The following is a 24576-nucleotide window of genomic DNA, read 5'->3' as shown; positions in this document are numbered from 1 at the left end:
CCTTAAAAGAGTCTAAAGATCAAAAAAAAAAAAAAAGAAGAAGAAGAATCCAAGAGCATGGAACAGTAGCACAGAGGGGAGGGCTTTTGCCTTGTATGTAGCCATCCCAGGTTTGTAAGTGTTAAAAGTGACAAAAATTGGGGGCCGGGCGGTGGCGCTGGAGGTAAGGTAAGCCTTACCTGCGCTAACCTAGGAGACGGACCGCGGTTCGATCCCCCGGCGTCCCATATGGTCCCCCAAGCCAGGAGCGACTTCTGAGCGCATAGCCAGGAGTAACCCCTGAGCGTCACCGGGTGTGGCCCAAAAAAAAAAAAAAAAAAAAAGTGACAAAAATTGGGAGTTGTGGTAGGAATATGATTGATTAAGGAGTTAGAACTTTCAGTTATTAAGACTACAGCAGGTACAGCAGGTAGGACGTTTACCTTGTACATGGCCAACCAGGATTTGATCCCAGACATCCCATATGGTACCCCAAGCCTGTCAGGAATAATTTTTTCTTTTGCTTGCATTTTTGTATTTGTTTTTGGGTCACACCCAGCAGCGCTCAGGCGTTACTCCTGGCTCTACGCTCAGAAATCACTCCTGGCAGGCTCAGGGGACCATATGGGATGCCGGGATTTCAACCACCATTCTTCTGCATGCAAGGCAAATGCCCTACCTCCATGCTATCTCTCCGGACCTGCCAGGAATAATTTCAGAGTGCAGAGCCAGGAGTAATCCTGAGTGTCACCAGGTATAGCCCCAAAACAAAAACAAACAAACAAACAAAAAGAATCTAAGATCAGATCTAGGAGGAATTAAGTAGAATTTTTAAAGAACTAAATCAAGGGCAGAAGCCATATAGCACAGCTGTAGTGTGTCTGCCTTGCACACATCCAACCCCAGGCTGATGCTGTTTTAAATTCCCGGCATCTCATATGGTCTCCTGAGCATGCCAGGAGCAATTTCTGAGCACAGAGCCAGGAGTAACCCCTGAGCGCTGCTGGGTGTGACCCAACCCTCATTCCCCAAAAAACTAAATTAAATCAATACAAAAATAACTTATTTTGTTGTTCTTCTTTTTGGGGGGGGGGGTGGCCACACCCAGCAGTGCTCTGTGGTTACTGCTGCCTCTGTACTCAGCTATCACTCCTGGAGGGGTTCGGGGGACTCTATGGGATGCAGGGATTAAATCTGGGTGGACTGTATGCAAGGCAAATGCCCTCCCCATTGTATTATTGCTCCAGTCCCTCAAATGGCTTTTGTTTTTAACCTGGAAGACAAGTAAACATTTAAAAGTTTGAAAATAACAAGTTAGCAAAGACTTGGGGAAATTAAAAAGTGAATATACTGTTAGTAGGAATACCAACTGCTTAGAGCCACTTTGAAGACCCAGTTTGACAGTATTAAATCAGTTGAAAAATGGGTGCCATTATCCAGTGAAATAGCTTTGTCTGACTATGATAACAGATAAATTTTCCCAAATTGAGAAGGCTCTGGAAGTCTGAGCACCTTATATGATATACATACAGGTCTGCATCTGTCCAACCCCTCTTGTAATGGGGAATTCCTTATATCAGACTAACAGTAGATTTGTGTAAAAAAATTATTGATACCACAATCCCAAGACTCGTCACATGCTTCCTTGATCTGTCAGGATAAATGTTTGATGTGAGTTGCAGCTATAATTACAGTGGAGCTAAGGGATGTTGCTCCACTGAAAAATGTATGCCTTGCATATGTGATACCTACCTTCAGGCCAAGTAATGAGTGAAAAGGAATAATAGTTGCAGTGCAGATGGACTTCATTACTGAAATTGGGTAATGTTGGTCCTGGCCCTAAAGTGGAGCTACTAAAAAGGAAAATGGAGGGACTGGAGAGTTAGTACAATGGGGAGAGCACCTGCCTCATCAGGGCCAACCGGGGTTTGATCCCCGTAGCTCCATATGGTTCCCTAAGCCCGCCAAGACTGTTCCCAGAACACTACTGGTGTGCTCTCTTTCACTTCCACCCTCCCAAAATAAGAAAAGGAAAATGGAGTCATTCCTGCAGAAGCTGATGATGGAGGATGCATAGGGGATGCTCTGAGTCTGTGTCTTTCCCTAATAGTTGGGCTGTTTAAGCCAGTCTCCAAGTTACTTGGGATCCAAGAAATTCCATTTCACAATTTTTGTTTGTTTTTGTTTTTGGGTCACACCCGGCAGGTGTTACTCCTGACTCTCAGGGGTTACTTCTGGCTCTACGTTCAGAAATTACTCCTGGCAGGTTCAGGGGACCATATGCCGGGATTCCAACCACCATCCTTCTGCATGCAAGGCAAATGACTTACCTCCATGCTATTTCTCCAACCCTTCCATTTCACAATATTAAAAGTGTCAAACCACAGTTGTTTTCACAGTTGAACTCAAAGCTTTGACTTCTTGGTTTCCAGGAAGGAATTTGGCTCATGTCTAGGGTCATGCCATGAAGTTAGGGGAACACCAGGCTGAGAACATCAGAGGTCCTCCTACCACTTACAGTGCCCTGTGGGTTCTTCACATAGTACCTCCATAGCAAACTCTCCAGCTCACTGGCAGGACACAGGGTCATAGGCTAATAGCTGATGACGATTGTCCACAGCCCATTGATGACTAAGTTCCTGGATTCTAAGGACCCACAGAATATTCACTGTAGACATATAGCTGCAGCCCTCCACAGCCAGGATCAGTCCCTCACGCTGCCATTTGATGCCAAGGTTTCCCATCCTCCTCAAATACAGCATGCATGTTTTTAACCAGGACTGGAAGCTTAGGTCTCAATAGCTGATGCATTTCTTCAGAGTAGGAGTTAATGTTAGCAATGGTAGCATTGGTGCAGAGGGTAAAGCCTTTGCCTTGCGTGCAGCTGATCCAAACTTGATCCCCAGCATCTTAGATGGTCCCCCCAACCACTGTCAGGTTTAGCTCCTGAGTGCAGGGCCAGGAGTAACCCCTGAGTATTGCCAAATGTGGCCCAAAATTAAACAAAATAAGTAAGTTAATGTTCATTGAAGCATGTGGTTCTTGTAGAGTGCTGGTTTGGGCACAGGCATGCTTTGACTTTATAAATCTACCTCTAACACAATCCCCCAAATATCAAGGATGTCTTTAATGCAAAAGGCAAAGGTCTTTATTAGTCTTTCTTATTGAAAATGCAAGATAAGTTGTTAGCAGCCATTTTCCTGTAGGACTCTTCACCTATGTGCCTTTTCATGATTGTGGTAGAATCTAAAAAAGATACACTTACCCTATTGGCATCATATACTATACCTTCTGGGTCCACTTCACAGTGTTGCTCTCCTGGACTCTCTTAGTGCCTGTGCCTTTGAGTTAATCTTTGCATCGGAAGAGAACTGCTGAACACTGCCCCAATCTCAGGGGACTTCCTTCTTTATTATGCAATATGGGAGATGAAGGATTTGGGCAAGGGTAGAATAAACAGGTATGAGTATCCCAAGACTTGGATTTATTTAACCTTGGTAGGGAATTGGAAAGCCTTGGTTTTATCAGGAAACGCTGCAGGGCTGACTTATGTCTTACCTAGTCAGCTCTTGACCATTTGACCCAGGTCCTGGGTCTTGCTGAGACTGGCCATCTTTACTGCTATAGAAAGGTCTGTGGAGAGGTCAAAGCAATAGGACAGTAGGTAGAGTGTTTGCCTTCCACACCGCCAACCCAGGTTCAATCCCTGGCATCCCATATATTCCCCAAACCCACCACGATTTATCCCTGGGCACAGAGCCAAGAGTAAGTTTTGGCCACTGCCATTTGTGACCCAACCTTATTGCCCCCCAAAAAAGAAGAAAGGTCTGTGTATTGTCAGTAGTAGTGAACACAGTGAAGGCAATTCATCACATGCCAACAATATATCGTCAGTGTCAAAGAACAGCAATTTCTAGAGTCTTAACTACCAAGGTGTGTCTGTTGATTAGGCTTCGAAGGTGTCCTCCGGGAATGTGAGTAAAGTCCATTGCCAGCCCTCCCTTGAGCAAACTATATATAGAATGCTAACGAAGGCCTCTGACCGATCCAAGACACTTTGATATAAGCAAAGAAAACAGACTTTGGTCTAAGAAGTCTGTGATATTTTACAAAGTGGCACACGAGAGAATCTACTTTCTTCAGTGCTCCATAATGTACTGTCACTATAATGCCACACTGATCACAAAGAACCATAGGTAACTTGATGTGGAATGAAAGGCATCAGCCCTTTCTCATTCACTGAGAACTGCTGATATTTCCTGGTGTCCTCCTGGGGAGTGATAATTGATGTTCCCAATCTACCTTGGAATGGGGAGGACTACCCAAGCACATCTCACCACGAGTGTCTAGATCTTGGGACAAATCTACTTTCAACACGTATTTAGGTATTGCAGACACCGCCACCCCATACTTAAAAGGAGATATGCTGTCGATTTGATTTGGGGACCACACCCAGCAGTGCTCAGGGGTTACGCCTGGCTCTGCCTCAGGACTCACTCCTGGTAGTGCTTGGATCAAACCCAGAGACTAGAGATCGAACCCAGGTCAGCTGTGTGCAAGACAAATGCCAACCTTCTGTAATATCACTCTGGTCCCAATAGTCTGTTGATTACTAAGTACAGTTCCCTGTTTATCCCTAATTTCTGTTACCTTATCGGCATCAAATTTTCTTTTCTTTTCTTTTCTTTTTTTTTTTTTTTTTTTTTTTTTTTTTTGGGTTTTGGGTTTTGGGTTTTGGGTCACACCCAGCAGTGCCCAGGGGTTACTCCTGGCTCTTTGCTCAGAAAATCGCCCCGGCAGGCATGGGGGACCATATGGTATGCCGGGATTTGAACCACCGTCCTTCTGCATGAAAGGCAAACACCTTACCTCCGGCATCAAATTTTTTAACGTGCCCCTGGAAATCTGTCAGAATTTTTCACATATAAAGGTATACTAGGCCCGGGGCCGGGCGGTGGCGCTAGGGGTAAGGTGCCTGCCTTGCCTGCGCTAGCCTAGGACGGACCGCGGTTCGATCCCCCGGCTCCCCCAGTGTCCCATATGGTCCCCCAAGAAGCCAGGAGCAACTTCTGAGCGCATAGCCAGGAGTAACCCCTGAGCGTCACAGGGTGTGGCCCAAAAACCAAAAAAAAAAAAAAAAAAGATATACTAGGCCCTATGTTTTGGTTGTATGTGGGGAGCATTAGGCTCTGTCCCACTTTTCAGAGGAAGGTGTTGACAGCACTTCTTTGGAAGGACCTGCCAAGGGGTGAGTGAACTGTGTGTCTGAAGACTACCTGGGAGGATCTTATGAACTCATGGTGTTTCCACTATCCTGATATGCCTTCCCTTGTCCTTTCTCTTTAAAGAAGGGATTTACTGTCTTCACTATATACCCTCCCTTTGCTGCTGGACAGTTTAATTGAGCTCAGTAGTCAGGACAGCAGCCATGGGTCTGAATTGCCCTACAGGAGACAGGAAGAAAACAAAGTCACATGGGAAACTTGGAGCCAGGAGTACTGAGTCCTTCATTCCTTTAGTGTATATGATTTGTTGTTTTTCCAGGTGCCTAAGATGATGGGCAGACCCCACACATTCCATTACAATTTTCCTGAGATTGTACCATAGTTCCCCTGGAAGTTTGTTTCAGAGGAAGACATAGGACTTGCCCTTAGTTTGGCCAAATTAAGTATATTCCAGCCATTACCCGCCACTGGAAAGTGTTTCTTGTCCCAATATTGTTCTTTGCTTTCTTCCTGAGAGCTCAGTCTGGTGTTGGTATGTTTGCTGTTCCATTACTCATTAAAGGAATCCTCCCTCTCTGGCCCACCAGTATCAGCAGCCAGGCAGCCAAGGGGCTGCTTTTGAAGTTAGATAATTATGTAATCACACTGTTTTTTCATGGACAGTAAGTAGTTTTAACTTTGGCAGAGAGGGCCTGTCTGTTATTTCCTGGTTCTCAAAGTGCCTGAATTTTATTTTGAATGAATGACTAAGCTCAGAATTTTCTCTGTCCACATGGTCATCTCCCTCATTCTCACCTTCCTGTGCTTCCTTCTCTTTCTAGCAATAACTGTTCTTGGTTTTAGTACAGTGTTACTTTCTCTGGGGTGCTTTGCCAGTCTTCACTTCCAAGTTTTCTTCTTGCTGCTCTCTCTTTTGATTCTGTTCCCCAAATAGAACAAGTTCTCTCAGACTGCCAGCCAAGCCTTAGTCACTTGCAACATTACTCTTTTATTTTCTTTTCTTTTCTTTTTTCTTTTCTTTTTTTTTTTTTTTTTTTTTTGGTTCTTCGGGCCACACCCGTTTGATGCTCAGGGGTTACTCCTGGCTAAGCGCTCAGAAATTGCCCCTGGCTTGGTAGGAACATATGGGACACCGGGGGATCGAACCAAGGTCTTTCCTTGGCTAGCTCTTGCAAGGCAGACACCTTACCTCTAGCGCTACCTCGCCGGCCCCTCATTTTCTTTTCTTTCACTTTTTTTAATTTTCTAGATCCCCTGGAGCATTGCAGGGGAGCCTTCTGGTATTTTGGTGGTGTTCATGCAATGGTCTGAACTTTTCAGTAGATGATGCAACCCCACTAACTCGGTTTTGACACAGCTGCCCCTTCCTGCCCCAACACAGGTGAGGGGGGGGGCTTCTTTCTCCACTTCCCAGCTAGTTTGCCCCATTATTTGATTATGGGAACAATTAATTTCTGCCCCCAACTAAGATCATCATTGGAGTCCCCAGAAAGAAGCAGACACATCCATAGAACTAAGGCAGAAATGTCTAAGGGGTAACTTGGCACACTGGAGGTGGTGAACAGATCTCTGGTCTGCAGGAAGACCTAGGTCCTCCCTCCCTGTATGTGGGTGTACTTTTTTGGTTTTGTTTTTTTTTTTTTTTTTTTTTTTTGAGCTACGACTGGTGGTGTCTCTGGACTTCTAGCTCAGCACTCAAGGCTTACTCCATCTGCACTCAGAGCTTACTGTTTGGTTCAGGGGACTTACATAGTTAGTCAGGGATCAAACTCATTACATGCAGTTGGCTGCATGTAAGTGCCCTACCTACTGTATGGTCATTCCACTGCATTCCTGTAGTTGGCTCTTTCTCTTTGATACAGATACTAATGGAATCCTACACTTGGTTTATTTATAAAGACCCACTTAGAGGGCAGTTTCAGACTGCATAGTTAAAATAATGAAGAATTTGAAACAAGTTGAATTTCATGTAGTAAAAAAATGGCTAAATGCAGAGTATTCACATCATAAAATACTCAAAAAAATAATTCAAGGGAATTTGATCCACAACATAAATTTAGGACTCAAAAACATAAATGTTAAGTTTAAAAATGAGGCCGGAAGGTCGGTGGTTCGAATCCCAGCATCCCATATGGTCCCCAAGCCTGCCAGGAGCGATTTCTGAGTATAAAGCCAAGAGTAACCCCTGAGCGATGCCGGGTGTGACCCAAAAACCAAAAATAAATAAATGCTTAAAAATAAGGACGTTGCAAGCTGAAGTACTAATACAGGGATTAGGCGCTTGCCTTGCACATAGCTGACTGGTTCAGTTTCTGACTGTTTATGGTCCCATGAGCACCATCAGGAGTGATCCCTGAGCATAGGATCAGGAGTACTACTGGGTGTGGTTCAAAAACCAATAAATGAGTCAGTTGTAGAATGTTTCTATAGTACTTTATGAATGCTTTTAAGCCAGGTATAAAATTTTTTCTCTGTTATTTGTAGCCTAACTAGATGGTTGGGAATATCACAAGCCTGAAATGACTGTTTCAGCATAAATGAGGTGAATTGTAGGACAGGAGGAGGTTCTCAGGGAAACTTAACAGACAGAAGTAACTCAACATTTTCTTTTTTCCTTTTAATGATGAAGTGCTTGTTTACAACTCTTAAGTTTATTGAAGAAGTAAAATATCAGATAAAATGTAGCCAGAAAAAACACAATAAATAAAATGTAACCAGTTATAAAAATAAAATGTAACCATGAGGCCGGGGCAGTGGCACAGCCAGTTCCATCCTCCACCACAGGGTGTGGCTAAATAAATAAATATGTAAATAAAAAAGTAAAACAAAATGTAACCAATTGTTAATTCTTGTAAACTACTATATACTTTCTATTATTCTACTATATGCTTTCTATTATTCTTTATCCAGTAGTAGTCAGCACTATTGACTCATTTAATAGGTTGTACAAAATGTGTGCGTGTGTGTGTGTGTTTGTGTGTGTGTGTGTGTGTGTGTGTGTGTGTGTGTTGGTTTTGGGGTCATACCTGGTGACGCTCCAGGGTTACTCCTGGCTATGCTCCTGGCTTGGGGGCCATATAGGACACCGGGGGATCAAACCACGATCCATCCTAGACACGTGCAAGGCAAATGCCCTACCACCTGTACCACCACTCCGGCCCCAAAAATGTGTATATTTTTAATGTTATTACTTACTTCATCCCCTTTTATATGTATGTAGTAACTAAATTTGTTATTGTCTACTTGGATCGCAGCGATCGTACAAAGATGTGGTCTTTGCCTTGCACACAACCAACCTGAATTTGATCCTCAGCATCCCATATGGTTCCTCAAGCTCGACAGAATGATTCCTGAGTTCAAAACTAGGAGTAACCCCCGAGCACCATCAGGTGTGGCCCAAAAACAAAACAAAACAGAAAGTATTATTGCCTACTTAATGTTGAATTTTCAGAAGAAGCAAGCAAAGTTTTTGAAGTTGCTAAGACACTGCTGAAACTGTGAATAGGAAAATGCAAGCATTTTTTTTTTCAGGTCACACCTGTCGGCGCTCAGGGGTTACTCCTCGCACTATACTCAGAAATTGCTCCTGGGACTGGAGAGATAGCATGCAAAAAGACGGTGGTTCGAATCCTGGTATTCCATATGGTCTGCCAGGAGCGATTTCTGAGCATAGAGCCAGGAGTAATCCCTGAGCACTACTGGGTGTGGACCCCCCCCCCCCAAATAGAAACTGCTCCTGGCAGGCACAGGGGACCATATGTGACACCAGTATTCGAACCACCGTCCATCCTGGATCAGCTGTATGCAAGGCAAACGTCCAACCACTGTGCTATCTCTCCGGCCCCCAAGCAGCTTTGCTGATGCTACAGGAGCAACTTCCAATATCTTTGTCCAAAAGTACAAAATCCAGTGAGATAAAACAAAGTTGAAGATGATTGCATACAACATTATTGTAGCAGATTTTTTTTTAGTTAATAGGGTAGCTTTATAAAGTCTTTAGATCCTGGACCAGAGATAATGCAACCAATGCCTTGCATGCCACCAACCCCTGTTCAATCCCTGGCACCCTATACAGTCTGCTGAGCCTTGCCAGAAGTGATCCCTGAGCACAGAACCAAGAGTCACCCCCGAACATCACCAAGTGTGACTTTAAAAAATAAATAAGCAGGGCCCGGTGAGATAGCATAGCGGCGTTTGCCTTGCAAGCAGCTGATCCAGGACCAAAGGTGGTTGGTTCGAATCCCGGTGTCCCATATGGTCCCCTGTGCCTGCCAGGAGCTATTTCTGAGCAGACAGCCAGGAGTAACCCCTGAGCACCGCCGGGTGTGGCCCAAAAACCAAAAAAAAAAAAAAAAAAAAAAAACAGAAAATAAATAAATAAATAAATAAATAAGCAAATGAGAGAAGAAATCGCTCTTTATATAGAGTTGATATATTGGAAGACTTACGACCAGTGCGAACATGAGTGACAGATGAACGATATAGGGGTGACATGTTGTAGGCTCTAGTTTATCTTTTTTCATTTTTTTTTGTTCCTGATTCCTACTTCCTTGATATTACAGCATGTTATCCTCTTGTAAGACTGCTCAAGAAGTGACAAAACTATCACAAGAAGGACAGAGAATGTTTGAGAAACTTGAGAAGTCCCCGAAGCCTGTTGTGGCTGCCATCAGTGGATCGTGCTTGGGCGGAGGACTCGAGGTACAGAATCACTGCCTTGATCGTCGATGGGTTTAAAACTATGAAACTTGAAGCTTTTATTTTGTGAGAAGTTTCAGGAGTAGAATCCACTGTCTTGATTAGCAGTCATATATCTCAATAGGTTTTAATTTTTATAAATTTTATAAAAATAAAACGGACCAGAGCAATAGCACAGCAGTAGGGCATTTGCCTTGCGTGCAGCCATCCCGGGACAGACCTGATTCAATCCCCAGCATCCCATATGGTCCCCAAGGAGCGATTTCTGAGCACAGAGCCAGAAGTAATCCCTGAGCGCTGCTGGGTACGGCCTAAAAACAAAAACAAAAAAAAGGCAGGAAGGAAGGAAGGGGAGGGAGGGAGAAAGGAAGGGAGGGAGGGAGAAAGGAAGGGAGGGAGGGAGGGAGGGAGGGAGGAAGGAAGGAAGGAAGGAAGGAAGGAAGGAAGGAAGGAAGGGAGGGAGGGAGGGAGGGAGGGAGGGAGGGAGGGAGGGAGGAAGGGAAAAGGGAAGGGAAGGGAAGGGAAGGGAAAAGGGAAGGGAAGGGAAGGGAAGGGAAAAGGGAAGGGAAAAGGGAAGGGAAAAGGGAAGGGAAGGGAAGGAAGGAAGGAAAAATGTGTTTTATTCACACATTGAAATGAGAAGAAGTTCTGGACCACTTAATTTTAGTTGAAAAATGAAGCATGCTATTTAAGTTTTGTGAGCAGCAAAAAAAGTAAATGATGGAAGACTAGAAAAAAGAAGTCTTTATTAGACTGGAGCATGTAGAAAAGGGAGGGAGAAAGAAAATAACATTTATTGATCATTGATCACCTGCTGGGCTCTATGCTTGACAGAGTCAAATGGACAGAATTGAATTAACCCAAAAGTAGAGGGGCAGGAGGCAAAAACATTTCATATGTTAACTTAGTACGAGCCAAACGAACAAGGATAAACGAGACATTAGTCAAGATCCTTCTTGACTGGATACAGGGCCTTATCACTTGAGTTACAGTTGTGTATGCATTTTCCAATTGCCTCCCATGGCACTCTGCAGATTTTTTCAGGGAAGAACTCCGAAAGGATTAATAAATGAAGGGAGATGAGTGACTGAGTCATATTGTAGTAAGCATCAAATGCCAACATAAGGAATTGTACTTGACTCTGTGGGCACAAAATCTTGTTTGTAAAGTAATCTTTAGACCCTTACAGGTAGTTCCTAAGATATTATAAAGTTATACGACTTAACATTTTTGCTTTCTTTCACTCTTTTGAAGCTTGCCATTGCATGTCAATACAGAATAGCAACAAAAGATAGAAAAACCGTGTTGGGAGTCCCTGAGGTCCTGCTGGGAATCTTACCAGGAGCTGGAGGCACACAAAGGCTGCCCAAGATGGTGAGTATGAGACCCTCCCTGTGATGTCCGACTGTTCCTCCTGTACAAAACACACGATGTGGGGGTTCCTTGGAGAATCTAGGAATCAGTAAAATACAATTATGTAGGACCAGTGCTAGTTACTTTTTCTGGTACTTGTTCCAATTCCTTTCCTTAAGATTAATATTATTGTTTTGGGGCCACACCCAACTGCTCAGGGGTTACTTTTGGTAGTCTCGGGATCATATGGGATGTCAGGGATCAAACTCGACTCAGCCGTTTGCAATACCCTATCCATTATACTATTTTTCTGGTCCCATTTTTTTGTTTGTTTTTTTGTTTTTTGTTTGTCTGGTGGAATTCCCCACATCAGTGCTCAGGGCACCAAGGGACTGAGAGTCACACAGTGACCGTCAGCTCAGCTGCACAGACTTGAAGTTTCAGGGCAAAACTTGGCCAGATGGTGCGACATGGCAGTGGGGGAATGAGACAACACAAGTGCCACCCCTGTGGCGCTCACTGATGGGCTCAGGGGACCATGTGGGCTGGTAGGGATCAAACCTAGGTCGCTTGTATGTAAGCCAATCATCTGACTTGCTATCTAATCTCTCCAGCCTCTAAATTATTTGTTTTGTTTTTTTTGTTTATTTTTGTTTTTTGGTTTTTAGGCCACATCCGCGGTGCTCAGGGGTTACTCCTGGCTGTCTGCTCAGAAATAGCTCCTGGCAGGCACGGGGGACCATATGGGACACCGGGATTTGAACCAACCACCTTTGGTCCTGGATCGGCTGCTTGCAAGGCAAACGCCGCTGTGCTATCTCTCCGGGACCTAAATTATTTGTTTTATAGCTATAGAAAATACTTGCTGAGTTTTGTTTATTCTAGTCAGTATTTGTATTATATTTAAGCTAATTAGCTGATTTTTATCTTATTTAAAATTCTTCCTGGAGACATATCTATTAGGTTTTCAGAGTTTTTACTAGTTATAGGATTGGAAGTTTAGACATTATATAAATTATATAGAAGAATGGTATAATTGCAATTTTATTAAACATATATTCTCCATATCAGGTGCCTAACGAAAGAAGTCCTATAGACAGATCCAAAGAAATTTATTTTTTGGTGTTACCTAAGTGAAAATTTTAATGATTGTGAAATGGCATAAAAATACAGTTTAGGGGGCCGGGCGGTGGCGCTAGAGGTAAGGTGTCTGCCTTGCCTGCGCTAGCCTAGGACGGACCTAGGTTCAATCCCCCGGCATCCCATATGGTCCCCCAAGCCAGGAGTGACTTCTGAGTGCATAGCCAGGAGTAACCCCTGAGCGTCACTGGGTGTGGCCCAAAAACCAAAAAAAAAAAAAAATACAGTTTAGGGGGCCAGGAGAGATAGCACATCGGTGTTTGCCTTGCAAGCAGCCGATTCAGGACCAAAGGTGGTTGGTTTGAATCCCGGTGTCCCATATGGTCCCCCATGCCTGCCAGGAGCTATTTCTGAGCAGACAGCCAGAAGTAACCCCTGAGCACCGCCGAGTGTGACCCAAAAACCAAAAAAAAAAAAACTCAGAAAATATAGACTTTCCTTCCTTTGGGGCCGGGCGGTGGCGCTAAAGGTAAGGTGCCTGCCTTGCCTGCGCTAGCCTTGGACGGACCGCGGTTCGATCCCCCGGTGTCCCATATGGTCCCCCAAGCCAGGAGCAACTTCTTTTTTTTTTTTTTTTTTTTTTTTTTGGTTTTTGGGCCACACCCGGTAACGCTTAGGGGTTACTCCTGGCTATGCGCTCAGAAGTCGCTCCTGGCTTGGGGGACCATATGGGACGCTGGGGGATCGAACCGCGGTCCGTCCAAGGCTAGCGCAGGCAAGGAAGGCACCTTACCTCTTGCGCCACCGCCCGGCCCCAAGGAGCAACTTCTGAGCACATAGCCAGGAGTAACCCCTGAGCATTACCGGGTGTGGCCCAAAAACCAAAAAAAAAAAAAAAAAAAAAATACAGTTTAGGGGCCGGAGAGATAGCATGGAGGTAAAGCATTTGCCTTGCATGCAGAAGGTCAGTGGTTTGAATCCCGGCATTCCATATGGTCCCCTGAGCTTGCCAGGAGCGACTTCTGAGCAGAGTCAGGAATAACCCCTGAGCGACAGAGTGTGACCCAAAAAACCACACACACACACAAAAAAAAATACAGTTTAAGAGGTTGGAGAGAGAGCACAGCGGTAGGGCATTTGCCTTGCATGCAGCTACCTGGGATGGACCCAGGTTTAATCCCCAGCATCCCATATGGTCCTCTGAGTCTGTTAGGAGTGATTTCTGAGTGCAGAGCCAGGAATAACCCCTGAGCGGGCGCTGGGTGTGGCCCAAAACAAACAAATAAAAAACACACAGTTTGAGGGCCAGAGATAATAAAGGAGATAGGGTGCTTGCCTTGCACACACTAGAGCGAGTTCCTGCCCCAGCACCCTTTACGGCACTCACCCCCAACCCCTCAGGAGAGATCCCTGAGCATAGAACCAGGAGTAAGCCCTCCCCCAAACACCAACAAATAGAAACATACTTTGGCTTCTCTTGTTTTATTTTTATTTTGGTGCTGCACATGGACCGAAAACTGCTCTCAGCTCATTTCTAGGTGGTATTCATGGCATTACTCCTGGGGCTCTGTGGTATTAGGAGTCAAACCGAGGCCTTCTGCATGCAAAGCATCCACTGCAGTCCTATGAGCTCTGTCCAGGACTAGTGGTCTCATTTTAAGATTCACTTTATTTGAATGATCTGTAAACTCTCGGGGTCACTCTGACATTGTCTCTTCATTCTCTGATCCTTGTTTGCATGTTAGGTAGGTGTGCCTGCTGCATTTGACATGATGCTGACTGGAAGAAATATTCGTGCAGACAGAGCAAAGAAAATGGGACTGGTTGACCAATTGGTGGAACCCCTGGGTAAGTATTAGCCAGCCCTAGAATTGGACTTGATAAACTTAAAATTTGGTGAATACTGTTAAAATTCATTGCAAACTCTAGAGATATTAGTCATCATTTTGAAGAGTGAAATGTGGGGGATGGAGCTATTGCACAACATTAGGATGTTTGCCTTGCATATGGCCAACCCCAGACAGACCCAGATTTGATTCCTGGCATCCTATATAATCCCTCTAGCCAGGAGCAATTTCTGAGCACAGAGCCAGAAGTGACCTCTGAGTGCTACCAGGTGTGTCCCCCAAAAAAAGACCAAAGAAAAATAATGTGAAATGTTCTCTAAAAGTAGCTAATAACATATATTTTAATATCACCCTGATTTCTATCTTATAAAATTATAATTTTATGATTTCTATCTTATAATTTTTGTCTTTTTTGAGGGGGGGTCACACTCAGCAGTGCTCAGGGGTTACTCCTGGCTCTGCGCTCATAAGTCGCTCCTGGCAAGCTCGGGGCACCATAGTTCCGGGATGCCGGAATCTAGCCCAGGTCTGTCTGGGGTTGGCCACATGCAAGGCAAACACACAATCACAATGTTATTGCTCCAGCTCCTAGTTTCTGTTTTATAATTCAGACATCAGGAATGCAAAATTTATTTATTTTATTTTTTATTTTTATTTTTTTTTTGGTTTTTGGGCCACACCCAGCAGTGCTCAGGCTGTCTGCTCAGAAATAGCTCCTGGCAGGCACCGGGGACCATATGGGACACCGGGATTTGAACCAACCACCTTTGGTCCTGGATCGGCTGCTTGCAAGGCAAACGCCGCTGTGCTATCTCTCCGGGCCCAAAATTGATTCAAGTCATTACTTTGCCTCTTTGCTGTCACTCAGTCTCCCATGACTAGATAACCCAACTCAGGTACTTTTCCTGGTCAGACACTTGGGTCATTCCTGCCAGTGCTCATGATATCATATAATAGTGTCATTGGTGCAGGGGGTCGGAGCAATTACTCAACTGGCTGAGAACATGTTGTGTATAAAGGAGGCCTGAGTTCAGTCTCTAGCACCACATGGTTTTTCACGCATTGTTTGGAGTCACTCCTGAGACCAGCAGGAGTGCAACACAGTGCTCAAATATATACCAAAGATAGGATCTCATCTACATTTTGTTTCAGAAGGAAGGTCTGGTGGGTTTAATAATAGCACATGATCAAGAGTCATACACTCCTGGTAGGACAGGTCAGCTGTTTAGTAAACCTTGCCTATTGAGGGGTCTGCAGTCTGTTGTGGGGGGTTTGGGTCACATCTAGATGTTCTCAGGAGTGACCCTTTGAATGTACTCAGGAGACAATATTTGTTGCTGGGGATTAAACCAGAGTTACAGCTCTGTAGCCACCTGTAAAACAAGTGTGTACTCTACCTCTGGCCCCAAGTTCTGTACTTTAATTTATTTTTTTCATTTGTTTTGGAGTCACACCTGGTGATGATTAGGGGTCCACTCTTGGCTCTACATTCAGAATCACTCCTCACAGTGCTCAGGGATCATATGGGAAGTCAGGGATTGAACATAGGTTGGCTGCATGCAAGGCAAACCCTCTTCCTCTGTACTGTCACTCCAGCACGGGTTCTATACTTTTAACAAAGGAATATCATGGGGGAAAGAGACTAATAAAAGCCCAGCAATCAGAGAGCCCATATTCATCTGCTTGAGTGGTCAAACCTTACCTGGAACACAGGGTCCATTGTAGTCGCCAGCTGACCGTGTGTCTTAGCCACTGCTAGACTGCCAGCTCCATCTGTTCTGTCCCCAAGGCATCGTGGCAAGATGAGTGCGATGCCATGAGATTCTGGCAAGGGCTGTGCACTCTTGAGCTCCTGGTTGCAGTGTTACATGGGACTTACAGTACTAATGGAGAGCGACAGTTCTAGTGACTTTTACTTGGCCTTTCCCATCATAGCACCATTGATTCAGCAGGTCCCAGACCTAACATGGGGATACTGCTGATCTATTGAGCATATCTGAATAGCCACAGCTGAGTTCAAGCCCCACACACACTGAAGAATAAGACCTCCGAAGACCCTCCTCTGACTGCTCAGCTGCAATGACTGATCCTGGGGTTAGGATCAATCCACTAACCACAGGATAAGTGACTGAAAGTCCTTTGGTGGAAGTATGAGAGAATTAATGTATACGGCATTTGCCTTGCAAGTAACCGACCCAGGACCTAAGGTGATTGGTTTGAATCCTGGCGTCCCATATGGTCCCCGTGTCTGCCAGGAACTATTTTCTGAGCAGATAGACTGGAGTAACCTCTGAGCACCACCGGGTGTGGCCCAAAAACAAAAACAAACAAACAAAAAAGAATACTAAAAAGGGCCAGAGAGATAGCATCGAGGTAAGGCATTTGCCTTTCATGCAGAAGGACAGTGGTTCAAATTCCAGCATCCCATATAGTCCCCTGTGCCTTCCAGGGGCGATTTCTGAGCATAGAAATCCCCTGAGTGCTGCCGGGTGTGACCCAAAAACAAAAAACAAACAAACAAAAAAAAAGAATAGTATAATCCCAACAACAACTAAGAAAATAGTATAATCCCATTAAGAGATGCAGCCCCTCTCTCATTTAGAAGCTTTCTGGATCAGTAATCAGGCTTATTATAGGGTCACCACTCTACAATCCAAGTCAGACTCATAGTTACTAGACTAAAATTCTTCCACTTCTGTAAATAAAGGAAATATTTTAGCAGACTCTTGGGGCCAGAGTGAGTACAGTGGTAGGGTGATTTCCTTGCATGTGACAACTGGGATTCAGTCTCTAGCACCCCATATTCTCCTGAGCACTCGCCAGGAGTAATTACTGAGTGCAGAGCCAAGAGGAAGTCCTGATCACTGCCAGGTGTTAAAACTCTCCCTCCACCACTACCATCAGAAAAATATAAATACAGAAACGATAAGAAAAAAAAAGGGGGGGGGACAGATACAGGGGCTGGAGCTGTGGCACAAGTGGTAGGGCATTTGCCTGGCATACCTAGTACAGACCTGGTTCGAACCACTGGCATCCCATATGGTCCCCCAAGCCAGGGGTGATTTCTGAGCACATAGCCAGGAGTAAACCCATGAGCATCATGGCCCAAAAACAAAACAAACAAACAAAAAATACAAATACGTTTATGTGTGTGTTAAAACTCTCCCTCCACCACCACCATCAAAAAATACAAATACTGGGGCTGGAGAGATAGCATGGAGGTAAGGCATTTGCCTCTCATGCAGAACGAATCCCAGCATCCTATATGGTCCCCTGTGCATGCCAGGGGCAATTTCTGAGCATAGAGCCAGGAGTAACCCCCTGAGCGCTGCCAGGTGTGACCCAAAAACCAAAAAAAATATATATATAAATACAAATACAGGTGTGTGTGTCTGTGCGGGGTATGTGTGTGGTAGAAGCTTCATTTCTTTTCTAGAGACATCATGAGCAACTAGCCAGTGCTATAGCCTTTTGAACCCATGTTTGGTGGTCGTTTGGGCCCCACTCTCTGTTACAGTAATTATCCCACTCTACCTCTGCCTTTAGCAGTGACAAGTCACTGCCCTCTCCTGCCCTTGTCCCTGTTGCACGTAGGCATTCTAGGGGGTGACAGCACTTTCCACTGTGGTCTCCAGCCACAGAGAAGACTGGCCAGCTTTTCTCCAATATGCAGGGCCTCCCCTAGAAATGGGTTTCTCAGGCCTGGTGAAGGTTGTGTGTGCTCTGGCCTGGCCAGGTTAGCTGAACAAGTCTGACAGGTCACAGTCCTGGAAAGCTCAGAATTGTTTGCAGTTTGCTTGTCTGGGTTGTTTTGGAATTTTGGAGGTTTTGATTTGTTTGTTTTGTTTTTCTTTTTGTGTGTTTTGGACCACGCCCAGTGGTGCTCAGTGGTTACTTCTGACTCTGTGCTCAGAAACTACTCCTGGTGGTAGGACCATGTATGTTGTATGTTGTTGGGCATTGAGGCTGTACTGTCATTCTGGTCTCTGCTAGCCTTTTTTTTCCTGCTCTTCTTAGAATTAATCCATTTTCTTCTTTTACTGGTCTGTTACTTTGATTTACCCTTTAGCCTCTGCACTGGGATTTACAATAAACACCAATGACACATAATCTGTCTTCAAACTATATATCTTTATATAATCTTTTTTACATACTGGGTCAGAGCCTTGGTTGTTTTGTTTTTATTCTTTATGCTATTGTGTTATTGTTATATTTACTTCCATATATACATATTTCTCAGCATATTGCTATTGTTTTAAATAATTACATTTAGTGTTTGAAAGATGAGAGAGAGGCTGCAGAGAAATAGTAAAGGAGATGAGTTACTTGCCTTGGGTGTGGCCATGCAGGGAACCCTAGATTCCCAGTGCCACCTATGGGTCCCCTAGGCACTGCCAGGATTTGCCTTTGAGTGCTACTCTCCTCACCCCTCATCCCCCCAAAAAAGAAAGCTGTGCTGAAAGTAGATTCTTTGGCTTTGGCCTACCTAGATGTTTGCCAGCCTGGGACTAACCTGCACTGCTTCACATTCCGGCTTATTGCGTTTATTCTTACAGGACCAGGACTGAAAACTCCAGAGGAGCGGACGATTGAGTATCTAGAAGAAGTTGCTGTCTCTTTTGCCAAAGGGTTAGCTGATAAGAAAATCTCTACAAAGAGAAACAAAGGATTAATGGAAAGTGAGTCTCCTTATTAAGGAACAAAGGCAAAGCTTCTGCCAGTGGGTTTCATTTTACTTCCTGTGAATTTGAAGTGAGCAGGAGCAGAGTGTGTACTAATTTACTCCCAGTAGTAAGTCCTTATTTACCTCAGCATCCTTATTTACTCTCAGTAGCAAGTCCACTTCAGCAAGTACTGCAGCTGAGCTCTAGGGCCAGTTCCTCACCTACACGGGTTGTTCATAGTCCCAGTTTCAAACCTCTGAATGCTGACGTAGATTAAAATGATGGTATCGTATAATAGATACCAAAATACCCAGTACTTACCGTAGGCATGTTAATTAAACCATGTTTTTAAAGAAGCGCTTAAGTTGAAATTTAGATTTTGCATATCAGAGTAAAAAGCAGTTCTTTGAGGCCAGTAAACTCACTGCATGTTGTGGAATTTGTAGAAGAAACTAGCTGGCAGGCGGGCAGGCTAGCCTTTTTCCAGAAGGTTCCTAAAAGCACTTTACCTTTTAGAATTGACATCATACGTCATGGGTATCCCATTTGTGCGACAACAGATTTACAAAAGGGTGGAAGACACAGTACGGAAGCAGACCAAAGGCCTTTACCCTGCACCGCTGAAAATCATTGATGTGAGTTTTTACCCCATATAGTTCCTGCCTTCTATCTGTAGAGAGCTTTCAACTGTTGGCTTTTGGGCCATATCTGGTAGTGCTTGAGCTACTCCCAACCCTGTACTTTTTTTTTTTTTTCGTTTTTGGGTCACACCCAGCAGTACTCAGGAGTTACTCCTGCTCTACACTCAGAAATCGCTCCTGGCAGGCTTGAGAGACCATATGGGATGCCTGGATTCGAACCACCATCCTTCTTCATCTAAGGCAATGCCCTACTGCTGTGCTATCTTTCTGGTCCCACAGTTAAATATTTTTAACATTTTCTAATGGTGGTATGCCTCATGATTTTTTTCTTTTCATGAAAAAGTGTGCCTTTGCACAAAATGGTTGAAAAACACTATTTTAGACTACTTGTATTTAGGATGATACTTACCCCAAATAGGAAATGAGATTTTTTTGGTTCATGTTGAATGTGATGATTTTTATTTTATTTTGTCTCTTTCTGTTGTTGTTTTGTTTTAGGGCCACACCCAGTGACACTCAGGGGTTATCCTAGCTATGCACTCAGAAATCTGTCCTGGCTTGAAGGACCATATGGTACACGGGGGGGTGGGGGTGGGGGAATCGAACCACAGTCCGTCCTAGATCAGCCACCTGCAAGGCAAATGCGCTACCGCTGCGCCACCACTCTGGCCCCAGTGATGAGTTTAAATCAGGACTTTTCTTTCAACTTTTTCTACATGCAACCCCTTTTTACCTAAGAATTTTTTATTTTGTTTTCATTCTTTGGTCTATACTCAGTGGTGTTCAGGGATCACTCCTGAGGAGAGGGAACCAGGGAACCTATATGTGACGCCAAAGATGGAACCTGGGTCTGGCATGTACAATACCAGTGCTTTAACTACTTCCTCTCTTCATTTTTGTTTTCTCTCGCTCTCAGAATTTTTTTTTATTTTTTTTTTGGGGGGGGGTCATACCCGGCAGTGCTCAGGGGTTACTCCTGGCTCTACGCTCAGAAATCGGCCCCGGCAGACTCGGGGGACCATATGGGATGCCGGGATTTGAACAGGGATTTGCATGTAAGGCAAACACCTTACCACTGTGCTATCTCTCCAACCCCAAGAACTTGTTAAAAAACAAAAGAAAAACATGTATACAGGTATATAACATGTACAAATTAAACATTTACTAATAACAAATCACGCAAACTATTTTAAAACAATTTTTTTTAAATGTTCCACGATCCTTTTTGGGGTGGTGACTTATAGTTTAAGGAGCCAAGAGCTAAATAATGTGGCTGAAGAACGAGTATCAGAGGGAGAAAAGTGCTGAATGTGGGATTGGGATTTCTCAACATGTGGAGAATAGGATAAAAGCTGGAAGGGTGGAGCTGAAGCAATAGCACAGCAAGTAGGTCCTTTGCCTTGCACACAGCTGGCCCGGGACTGACCCCAGTTCAACCTCTGGAATCTCATATGGTCCCCCAAGTCTCAGGAACAATTTCTAAACACAGACCAGGAGTAAACCTTGAACACTGCTGTGTATGGCCCACAAAATGACAATGAAAAAGCTGGAAGAGTGATTTAAGTGGGAGGGAAGGTCATGAAGAGCTAAAGTTGTTCTTGACTTGGGTTAAGAGGGTCGGTACAACTCTCAGGATCCAAAGGTGGGTGAGGAGGTAAATAGAGCTGGAAGTGTTACCCTAACTGTCCTATTTCTGACCCAGCTTCTTCATGCTCTTTCCTTCAGCTTATCTCTCTTTTATTGTTGTTTGTTTGTTTCCGGCAGCATTCAGGAGTTACTCCTGGCTCTGCACTCAGAAATTGCTCCTGGCAGGCTTGGGGGACTATATGGGATGCCAGGGATTGAACCCTGTCCGTCCAGGATTGGTCATATGCAAGGCAAACACCCTACCTCTGTGCTATATCACTCTGGCTCCAGCCTTCTGCTTGTCTCTTCTGTATGCAAACTGTCTCAGTCTCCTCAGAGATGGAAAACTGAGTCTTCAAACAACTAAGCACCCACTCCACGTCTCTTTCTTACTCCAAATAGAGTCTTAATTCCTTAATTCCATAAAGACTGATTGCACTGACCATTCTGTTCAGTATTTGGGCCTTTCTCATCAGTCCTTTTCAATAATGAATGATGTTTTTTATTTTTTAGGTGGTGAAGACTGGTCTTGAGCAAGGGACGGACGCCGGCTATCTGTCCGAATCACAGGTAAAGCTTCCTCCTTTCTAGTTTTCATTAGACATAAGAAAACCCAGCTCTAAATTCTGTAGAAAATTGAAAAGGCGAAGGAGAATCAAGATCTAGAGAGTGTCATCCCATGTTTTCTCCCAGTGATTATCTGTTGAGATTCGTCTCAGAGAGCCAAATAGATGCTCAGAAATCCCTGGTGGTCTGCAGAAAGTGGGACTTTGTCTCAATGATGAGGGTATAACTAGAAAGTGTTGGGACAGGCAGAGTTCTAGAATTCTTACAGATTAATCACTTGAATGTTTTTGTCTGGAGTAGGCCAGTTGTTGCACTAAATAAGCATGCTTGTAAGAACTACATTTTTTTTTTTTTTTAGTTTTTTAGCCACATTTATTGGCTATGCGCTCAAAAATCGCTCCTAGGGGAACCAGAGTGGTGGCACAAGTAGTATGGGCCACACCCAGTGATGTTTAGGGGTTACTCCTGGCTACTCGCTCAGAAATTGCTCCTGGAGCTGGAGAGATAGCATGGAGGTAGGGCATTTGCCTTGCTTGCAGAAGGATGGTGGTTTGAATCCTAGAGTCCCATATGGTCCCCCGAGCCTGCCAGAGCCAATTTCTGAGCATAGAGCCAGTAGTAACCCCTGAGTGCTTGCCAGGTGTGACGCAAAAACAAAACAAAAAAAAAAAATAGAAATTGCTCCTTGCTTGGGGGACCATATGGGATGCTGGGGGATCAAACCGCGGTCAGTCCTAGGCAGCCGTGTGCGAGGCAAACGCCTTACCGCTGTGCTATTGCTCCCGCCCCAAGAATTATATTTTTTACTCATAAGGGACCAGACCAGACACAAGCCTTTGAAACCCAGCCTCTCTTTGTTGAATCAGAGAAGGAAGGAAAATATTTTTGTACCCACTAAAAGGGGAAGGCTAGGCTATGTGAGCAAGGCTCACCACTCCTGCTTCTCTACTGAGGTGGTAGTATTGTCAATTTTTTTGGTTCTTTTTTTGGGGGGTGCGGGGGGAGGATTGGATCACACCCAGAAGCACTCAGGGGTTACTCCTGGCTCTGCACTCAGAAATCATTCCAGGCAAGCACAGGGGACCATATGGGATGCCAGGATTTGAACCACTGTCAGTCCTGGGTTGGCCGCATCCAAAACAAATGCCCTGCTGTTGTGCTATCACTCCTGCTCCTATTTCTGGTTCTTTTTTTTAAGTGTTTACCAGTTGTTTGTTCCTAGTAGATCTCTACAGAAGATCTCTCCAGGGAGAACATTTCTCATACTGGTATGCTTTTAGCAGGGTTCTTCTGTTTTAGTCTCTATGTCAGAACAGACACATGCACTACCTACCATAGCTCACTAAATCCATAACCTCTGATTCCTACCCACACAAAGAAAATCACTGTTTTATTGACTAGAACCTGCCAGATCAAGATGATTAGAACAGGTCAGAGAGATAGTGCCATGAGTAGGGTACTTGCCTGGGACACAGCTGCCCCATTTTCAATCCCCAGCAACCTATTCCATCCCCCAACCTCTGCCAGGAGTGATCCTCAGATGCAGGGGAACTGTAGAAAGTACTGGGGATCGAACCTGGGTCCATTAACTGCAAGGCCAATACCCTGCCTGCTGGACTATTGCTTCAGCCCTCTTTCCCAATCATTAAAGTAAGAAAATCCAGGGCCAGAGTAGAGGGTGTTTTTCTTCCATGCACTCAGCCTGGGCTCGATTCTTGGCACTCCATAGGTCCCCCAAGCCACCAGGAGTGATCCCTGAGCACAGAACCAGAAGTCAGCCCCAAGTACTTCTGGATGTGGCCTAAAAACAAAGAAGGTTTCAGGCCAGGGAGGTGCTGTCAAGGGCAGGAGCACATGCTCTGCAGGTTGTAGCCCTGTGTTTGGTTCCCAATCTGGCATGGGCCCCTGAGAACCTAACTAGGAACAGCTTCCAGCCAACCAGCTGTGACCCTCTGCCCCAAACCAAAGGGAATGGAAAACAGATCAAAGTGTATTGAGGTGATTGTGAAGGTCCCTCAGACTCTGACACTGTTCTGGAGAAAGAAGTTGCTAGTTCCGCTGGGGTCGAGAATTCAAACTCTCTTGTGTCCACAGCCTTTTTCAAAGCAGCAGGGGAAACACTGCAAAGGAGAAAAGAAAAAAGTGACCTCCCAGCTCCTCCTGGGAGGGTTGCCACAAAGCCTGCGGGCCCTGGGCTGGGAGGGTCTATCTTATGTGGTTCCTTCTGCTTTCAGAAATTTGGAGAGCTGGCAATGACCAAGGAGTCCAAGGCCCTGATGGGACTCTACCACGGCCAGGTCCTGTGCAAGAAGAATAAGTTTGGGACTCCACAAAAGGATGTGAAGTAAGTCCTGCTCTGCCTTGGGAACCTCTGTGGGCTGGGAGGGGTTTCTGTCATCTCCTGCCCTGAGTCTCTTGTGTCCTAAGCATGGGACTCCCCCAGAGGTTTCAGCATTCTGGGTTATGCTTTCTCCCAAACTGTTTCATGGCATTGTATTGGGGTTTTTTGTCCCATTTTTGTGGGGTTTTTTTTTTTTTTCTTTTTCTTTTTGGGCCATACCTGGTGATGGTCAGGTATTATTCCTGACTCCACACTTAGGAATTACTCCTGGTGGTGCTTGTGGAACTATATGGGGTGTTGCATCAGAGCCCTTAGGATAGGCTTGGATGGTGGTGGATGGTGATAGAGGCCTTTCTCTGCAGTCCCAGGCCACGTGGCTCCAAACCTCTCCAGCCAGCGGGTTAGCATGTTCAAGTAGAGGCAAGTAAATTATCCACAGACAGGTTCCAAGAAATATCAGCTTTATTTGCCCTGGCCAACATGTGTGGCCTATAATCTTAAACCTATTTAAGCATGGTCTTGTCAGCTTGCATCTAGCCTTTTCTAGCCATCTCT

The 24576-nt window shown here is 44.8% G+C and overlaps 1 protein-coding gene across 1 annotated transcript in view; it reads left to right on the top strand.

The window, feature by feature from the left end:
* The window catches only part of HADHA (hydroxyacyl-CoA dehydrogenase trifunctional multienzyme complex subunit alpha), a 55280-nt gene that overhangs the window by 13077 nt on the left and 17627 nt on the right, over positions 1–24576 (top strand). The window contains exons 5-11 of the mRNA XM_049784472.1: positions 9767–9905; positions 11157–11276; positions 14081–14183; positions 18739–18861; positions 19363–19481; positions 21627–21683; positions 23915–24024. Coding sequence (XP_049640429.1) covers positions 9767–9905; positions 11157–11276; positions 14081–14183; positions 18739–18861; positions 19363–19481; positions 21627–21683; positions 23915–24024 — 771 coding nt within the window. The remainder of the gene's footprint in view (positions 1–9766; positions 9906–11156; positions 11277–14080; positions 14184–18738; positions 18862–19362; positions 19482–21626; positions 21684–23914; positions 24025–24576) is intronic.

This window comes from Suncus etruscus, chromosome 12, assembly GCF_024139225.1.
Source record: "Suncus etruscus isolate mSunEtr1 chromosome 12, mSunEtr1.pri.cur, whole genome shotgun sequence".
Lineage (NCBI taxonomy): Eukaryota > Metazoa > Chordata > Mammalia > Eulipotyphla > Soricidae > Suncus > Suncus etruscus.
Note: the sequence above shows the minus strand (reverse complement) of the source record. Positions and strands in the feature narration are given on the sequence as shown.